The sequence below is a fragment of the Alligator sinensis genome, unplaced genomic scaffold (genome assembly GCF_000455745.1).
Source record: "Alligator sinensis unplaced genomic scaffold, ASM45574v1 scaffold639_1, whole genome shotgun sequence".
In the NCBI taxonomy this organism is placed as follows: Eukaryota; Metazoa; Chordata; order Crocodylia; family Alligatoridae; genus Alligator; species Alligator sinensis.
The window spans coordinates 616,338-624,470 of NW_005842771.1; the positions used below are offsets into that span (position 1 = coordinate 616,338).

General features: G+C 44.3%; 1 protein-coding gene across 1 annotated transcript; it reads right to left on the bottom strand.

Annotated features, from left to right (window-relative positions):
- Positions 1–6,894: 6,894 nt before the first annotated feature.
- On the bottom strand, positions 6,895–7,848 carry LOC102387386 (olfactory receptor-like protein COR4). Its single transcript, XM_006034790.2, has one exon. The coding sequence runs from the start codon at positions 7,837–7,839 to the stop codon at positions 6,895–6,897; it is 945 nt and encodes a 314-aa protein (XP_006034852.1). The 5' UTR covers positions 7,840–7,848.
- Positions 7,849–8,133: the final 285 nt, after the last annotated feature.

The following is an 8,133-nucleotide window of genomic DNA, read 5'->3' on the forward strand; positions in this document are numbered from 1 at the left end:
AATATCTTGGAGTTCCCCATCTGGAGAATACTTGATCGATGAGTCCTCTGGCTTTTGTTCTTTGTGGGGCGGAGGGGGGGGTGGGTCCTCGACCCACTTTGTAAAACTGTCAGTGATAACTAAACAGTAATGATTACCTCTCTTGGTTGTAGGAAACAGTCCTATAAAATCAACCTGCAATCTGGATCAAGGACTATCAATCCTTTGGTGGTCCAATGGACCTTTGTTGGACAATTTTATCAGGATTATTATACGTGCAGGGCAAGCAATTCTGCACAAAATGAGTGACGTCATTTTTCAGTGATGGCCATGATCTGAAGGGTTCAGTTGTATCAGCTGTCTTATCAATACCTTGATGCACTTGTTCATGTACTTAAGCAATGAAGTCTGTATATATTTGCTTTGGCACCACCTACACTGGAGACTCTTCACCCCTTCTGGTGAAGATGAGGCCTGATGGCTCTTACCGTATGCACCATTCCCAAAACTTTTTATTTTGGACCAATTTCTTTAACTCTAAGTCCTGATCCTCTAGCCCAACAAAATCAACATCATCAGGCATGGGTAGTGTAACATGGGACACAGGGCCAAGCTCAACTGTGTCCGGCAATACCCACATAGGTCCTACCCTGGCCCCTTCTTTGGCTACTAAGTCAGCCACATTGTTTAAGGTGCTTTCCAGTGTTAATTTCTTTTGGTGGTCCTTTACCTTTTCAATGATCACAGGCTTTCTTCTGTTCTTACTAGGATTACACACACAAGTCACTAACTTCAGATATTTTACCAGTTTTCCATTGGATGTCTTGAAATTCTGGGCCTTCCATACTGAGAGCCAGCCTGCAAGGGCTTTGACAACCCAATTCAAGTTGCTAAAACCTGCATATGTCTGCTCAACAGGTGTTTTCTCAAGTGCTGCTGCTATTGCAATTACTTCCACCGTGTGCGCCAAGTGGGGGAGACACTGTCCCTTGACCATCTGTACGATCTCTTCAGCAGTTCCAACTTGGATGGCAGTGAAGCCCATTTGTTGTCTACCTTCAGAATAAGAACTACTTCTGTCAACAAACCATGTTACGTCACAGTCAGTCAATACTTGAATATTAAATATAATTCCTCCTTTAAATATATTCTATTATCTCCTGATTTTGGACTGGGACCAGACATTCATGACCAGTGCATAAGGTGCAATAGGAACGTTAGGGTTAGACTCTGTGATGATCTCTCTAAAAGTGCAATAGTCCATCTGGCAAGTCGAAGCTATAAAATGCCACAATGCTTGATTTTTGTTGAAACTATATATTTAGTTGGAGTATGCACTGTCTTTAATACTACTGGAGACATACCTATCAGATAGCTTTAATGCTTGAGTGTCCAGACGAGTGCTAAAATCTCATGTTCACATATACTGAGCTACTGTTCCACAGCTGATAAAACTTGGCTACCATAAGCAACTGGTCTTTTCCCATTTCTGTGGTCCTATAAAAGAATAGCTCTAACATGTTTAGCGGTGGTTGCTAATTCCAAAACAAACAGTTTTCCCACTTCCAGATATGCAACAGCTGGCATTTGGATCACTGCCTTTTTTAAAGTGCAGCATGCATTTGAGTGCTCAGTTCCCCAGTGCCATTCCACTCTTTTTTTCAGTAAGGCATATAAAGGAGCAGTAACATGTGCAAAATTGTCCATGAACTCTCTAAGAAATCCTATTAAGCCCAGAAATGACCGTAAAGTGCTAACATCTGTTGGTGCCAGGAGCTTGCTGATTAGTTCAACTCTTTGTATATCAGGACTGCGACCTTCTAGTCCCAAGTCCAAACCAAGGCATTTAACATGTTGACTCACCATCTGTTCTTTTGACGGATTCATTTTGAAGCCAGTTCTGTTTAAAAGCTTGAGTACTGTTTTCATTCGCTCTATACACACTTTTCGTGAATTAGCTGTAACTAAAATGTCATCCACATATGAAAGCACATTATGCATGTCTTGTACAGGTAGCTGTTCCCATATTTGAGTGACAAACTTACGGCGGTAAAACAGACTGTTATGGAAACCTTGACGTAGTCTAGTACAAGTAAATTGTTTGACTCTAAATGTAAATGCAAATTTGTGCCAATGTGTGTTGTGTACTGGAATTGCAAAAAACACATTCAAAAGATCCAAAATGGAGAACCAACTGGCTCCATGAGCAATGCTCACCAAAACCTCTGGATATTTTGCAACTGCTGGAGCTAAAGCTGGCATCATTTTGTTTAAGTGTCAGTAATAGATTGTTAAATGCCAAGTTTTTCCATCAGACTTTCACATGGGCCAAACTGGACTGTTTGCCACGTTGTCTGTGCTAATTAACACTCCCTATTGTACTAGTGATGTAATTGTCTCCTCAATACTCTCCTCAGCTTCTCTTGAGAATCTACAGTGCCTTTGGGGTTTTGGATCAGCTCCTTCTATTTTTGCAGCAGTATCAGTTCATCCATATTGGAGTTTGTTGGTGGCCCCAACTCCTTTCACACTTTAGGCGAGATCCCTAATGTCTCCCTCCCAGCGGCTCTAATGTATCTGCTGCCTTTAACGCAGCACAACAGTGCCTTGCAGGGATTACACATGCCCTCACAGGCTTTCCTATGATTCTCAGGACATGTGGCAGGGCACTGTTTGTGCCTGCCACTTTAAGGGCCCAGCCAAGAAGCCAGCAGGTGCTTGATTGCGGCAGTCATTTTAGATCCCTGGCTGCCTATAGAAACAGAGCAGTTCACTGCTGGCAGGCAGTGACATTGCCTGGATGCAAGTCTGCTTGAAACATCCTGGAGGTAAGGGAGGAGCTGTAGGGGATGGCTTGGAGGCTCCTGGTACTGGGAATGACCTAAAACTGCACCTTGCCAGGAGTGGGTGGCCTGGTGGGGCTCTCAGTGGCACGGGAACCTCCAGGAAATGCCAGGCCAGTTACCACCCCAGTGAAAGGCGGGTTGGGGTGCCTTAATAACCCCAGCTCCCACAACTGGGTGGGTTACCCGCTAGTAGGGTCCAGGAGGCGGACCCAGGAGTGAGAGTGGGACATTAGACTCGGAAGCTAGACTTGAAATCCCTTGACTGGTCAATGCCGGGGCCAGGACCAGAAGGCTCAAAGGGCCAGGGGCCCACCATGAGGGATGCCCAGAGCTGAGGGCCTGGGGTTCTGACTGACCTGGAGGTGAGGCCATGGCCTGTGTACCCAAAGGTCTGGGGGGACCACACCGGTAAGGGGGAACAGCTCAGGGAGCTAGGTATCCCAGAATGAAAGTGGAGTAGGCCACCTGAGTGGAGGGATCCAGTTGGGGTCTAGAGTGGACGATTCTGGGGCCTAATGTGAGGCCAGTGAGGTTAAAATCCATGGATGTCATCTGTAAGGCTTGGGTTATGTTGTAGGGGAGGAACAGAGCCACATAGCACTCCCTAGCATCAGGATAAGAAATGGGCAGCCTCCCACCTAATTAACATCCTAATTAGATAACAACAAGGTGTGGTAGGTGAGAAGGTGGGTGGGTGGCCCAGAACAGGTGGGCGGGGTGTTGGTAGATCGGCCCCAAGAAGGCCCCCATTACAACATGGTTTGGTAAATCTACAGTGACTCCCAAATTTCCCATAAGATCACAGCCGATGAAACCCACCCCCTGCAATTTACATAGGCCAAAATGAGACATCTCAATTTGCAATCCAATTTTGTATGGTCTCGGGTTCACAAAACCTATTTCGCTCCCTGAGCTGTCAAATCCTTCTAAGCTTTTTATCTCTATGGATGTCCAATTAAAAACAGCCTCTTTTCACAACTTACTAAACTAAATGTGGCACTGGTATCTACCAACATTGCTTGCTTGTGTCACACCACTCTCTCAAATTCATCACCAAAACTTAATGTAACTATGGGACAACCCTAACAATCATAACTAATAGGTGCCATACTGGAGGTTTCATGTTCATGGGGTGCGAGGACTGACTGAAATAGGTGGTGGAGGCAAACTCTCCCCCTTGCCGTCACTGTTTCTTGCCTTCTCTGTTTTGTACTTAAGCAAAAGCTCCAGCAGCCTAGCTGTCCACAGCCCATCAATTACACCTTTCTGTGTGTACCCGAACAACTCCTTCCATAAGAAATGCCTAAACTCATTCCTATGAGATTGAAACTCATTAACTCTCTGTGTTCCTGTTGGTTCCCCTCCTGGAAACCCTTACAATTCCACTCTCTTTTCTGGTACTGCCCCAAGGGATGAGCTTGGGGCCTGGCTTGGTATTGGGGAATATTTGTTTATGAATCAGTGAAATTAAGGACAAAAAAGGGGTACTGTCCCTTATCCAAGTGTAAGGCCTGATTCTGCCTTTTACTAGAATTTCCCTTATGATCAGCATGTTGTCTGTTTACACTCACTCAGGGCTTTTTCCTATGCTGCCACTGGTTCTCATCTGCCCATTTCCTGAGCCTGTCAAGGTCAGCCTGCGGACACTTTACCCTAGAGTTTGGTGTCATCAGCAAACTTGGCCAGTCCGCTTCAGATACCAATGTCCACATCACTAATGAAGTTGTTAAATAGTATAGATCCAAGGACAAAGCTCTGGGGGGCACCACGGCGATTGACTTCCATCAACCACCACTCTCTGGGTCCTACCACAGAGCTTATTCCCCATCCAGCGGATCATGGTGCAGCCAAGGCCACAGTTAGCCAGTTTTACTAAGGGGTTGTGGAATCAGAAAAAATATCTGCCTTAAACTTTGATTATTTTAGTTATAAGATGACATAACCGCTTTGTGGAGAATTGCTGGCTCTGTATAGTAGAACAGATAAGAGAAAGTGTTTGTAACTCCTCTGCAACTGCTTCGCTCACCGCGGCCTTGAAGATAGCAAAAAAGTATGTACAAATCTGATTTCCAGGTGCAAGAAGGAGGTTTGTGAACTAACCTCGCCTCCCCCATTAGTTCCCATCCTGATTACAGCAAAGAAATAATGAAGTAATATTATAGCCGCTTTTCATGCTAATTTCACTATATGATCACGTGAGTTGTAAACAACTGTTAAAAAGTATATAAGCCTCCTGATTTTGCTCTTGGGGGGGACCCCTTCCAAGTGCTTGGGAAATCCATGTCACTTTGGAGTCCCCCCTACAGCTGTAGTTTCTTTTAAATAAAAGCTTCTGCTGACCTGACCCAAAAGTATGCTGCGTGTGTTTCCACAACAGGGTGATCATGGGATACCAGATCAAAGGCTTTTTTAAAGTCAAGATATATGACATCAATGTTTTCTCCTTTGTCCAGTTGATAGGTCACCTTGTCATAGAAGGAAATGAGATTGGACAGGCAAGACCTACCCGCAACAAACCCGTGCTGGCTATCCCTCAGGATGTTGCCATTGGCCAGTCTGTTAAGAATGGCCTCTTGGATAACCTTTTCTAAGACCTTCCCCGGGATAGAGGTCAGGCTGATAGGCCTATAGTTTGCCAGATCCACTTTCCTCCCTTTCTTGAAGATAGGCACCACATTGGTGCGCCAGGAGTTCTCGAAGATCCGTGCCAGGGGCTGAGCTATGATGCTTGCCAGCTCCTTGAGTACCGTGGGGTGTAAACTGTCAGGGCTGGCTGACTTGAAGGTATCCAGCCTCTCAAGTTGTTCCTTCACGAGGTCAGCATAGACAGGGTTAGAAGTTAGCTCAAGATGACCAGTAGTGCTCAATAGTACTACTGGCTTGGGGCCTGGCTTGGGGTTGGGGAATAGTGGTTTATGAATCAATGAAATTAAGGACAAAAGAATTGGGGAATATTTGTTTATGAATCAATGAAATTAAGGACAAAAGAAATGTAACATTTATTAATAACAACAACAATATTAATAGTAATTCACAATTATTAGCATATATATATCTATTTCACAAGTGACACCACAGCTTGTGCAAAATAATTCAATAAGCTCACACTTAAACATATGCTTACTAATACTATATAGTGTCCCCTGCAGGTTTAGCAACTCCACAGGCAGTACAAAAGGCTGAAGAAGCTCTTTTTCTTGCTTACCACTGAGGTACTCTGTTAGGCTCCTCAGGCCTCTTTTTCCTTACCAAGGATAGGTACACAAAGTAAGGCTTCTCAGGCTTCTTCTGTAAGGCTTTTTAGGCTTCTTTCTCCTCACCACTGAGAGATACACAAATTAAGGCTGAGACAAATGCTTAGTTAAGAGCCCTGCACTTCTTACAACAAAGAGATTCTTCCGAGGGACTCTGGAGCCCTTCTCTTCTCCTTACTATAATTCTAGAGTAGTCAAACTATGCTCACAGGATTAACCAACAGGCTTTTACCCTTACAAGGTGATCCCCCAGATCTCCAGGGGCAGATGAGGACAACAGAAGGTAGCACTGATGGAGATCACCACTTTTTCAAAATACCAAGTACCTTCTCCTGCTTCCAAACCACTTGGCACCAATCATTCTCTTTTATACCTTTTTCTCTCTTACATTGCATCATTTTTTTTCAATCATCTCCACTTGCTATCTCTCTCTCTCTATCCAATCATCACCATATGTACCTTGATACATTCTTTACCACTCATCTATCCATCAAAAGTGGTTGTCCACATTTACCTCAGACTCCTGCATGACTTTTCCCAACAAGCATCCTGACTCCTCTGCACGTGCCTGTGCTAAGTAGGGCAGCAGGTCTAAAGTTCCCATTCTTCTGGAGGCTTCTATTAAATGTTACTGTTGCGCATGCTCAATTTCAACTATGATATCAACTTTAACAAGCTGCCTCAAAAACACCTACCACCACAGATATTTACCATCTAATTTTTTTCATACTTTGGAGAAATCAGAAGGAATATCCCCCTCTTCCTGCTCCACAGTACATGTTGCTTATTCTCAATTCATCAGCAATAATATGCAATCATTTGCATGTAAATGACACTTGCCTTCTCATCAGTCGCCTCAGGGCATCCTTCACCTCCTTGTTCCTCAGGCTGTAGATCACAGGATTCAAGAGGGGGATCACTACTGTGTAGAACACTGATGCCACTTTATCTAGGTCCTGTGAATGCCTGGAACTAGGCTGTAGATACATGAATGCAATAGACCCATAGAAGAGGGTGACAGCCATTAAATGTGAAGTGCATGTGGAGAAGGCTTTGTACCTGCCCTCAGCTGAGTGGATCCTCAGGATGGTGGCCAAGATGTAGGTATAAGAGGTAACAATGGTAGAGACAGTGACTACTATAACAAAGCTAACAAAAGCAAATATCACAGTCTCATTGATGGTCGTGTCAGTGCAGGAGATTGTGTACAGAGGGGGGCCTTCACAATAGAAATGCTTGATGACATTGGAGGCACAGAAGGAGAGGCGAAGCATAGTGCCTGTGTGCACAGTTGTGTTGATGATCCCAGCCAGGTAGCAGCCAACCACAAGCTGGAGACAGACTCTGCTGTTCATGGAGGCCATGTAGAGCAGTGGGTTACAGATGGCCATGTAGCGGTCATAAGCCATGGCAGCAAGGAGAAAACCTTCTGTAGTGCCAAACAACACAAAAAAATAAAACTGTGCAAGGCACCCACCATAAGAAATGACTTTCTTCTCTGCTAAGAGATCTGACAGCAATCTGGGAGTGATGGCAGATGAGTAGCATACATCTACAAAGGACAAGTGGCTTAGAAAAAAGTACATGGGGGTGTGAAGTCGGAAATCCACCCTAATTAGAAGGTACATCCCGAGATTCCACACCACAGTGATACTATAGACCCCTAGGAACAGCATGAATAGGGGTACCTGCAATGCTGGAAGGTCTGTGAACCCTGAAAGAATGAACTCTGTTGCTATGGAGTGATTTCTCTCAGCCATTGTCTTGGTGTCTGTGGGAAGGAGACAAAGAACAACATATAAGAAATATTGGAAAACATGTGACAGTCGCACAGGAACATCAGGAAAAGGAAAATGGGTTGTTCATGCTCTTAGGGAGAAGTTTTAAATTACTTGAGGAGGGCGAAAGATTTCTGGAGGGCATTTTAGCTTAGAATCATATGCTAGAAAAACTTTGTTTATAGGAAACACAAGACATAATTTGAAGACTGATGATGGACGAGTGTTTTAAAAAATAAGAAGTGAATATTTGTTCAAGGCTTCTTGAACAAAAAA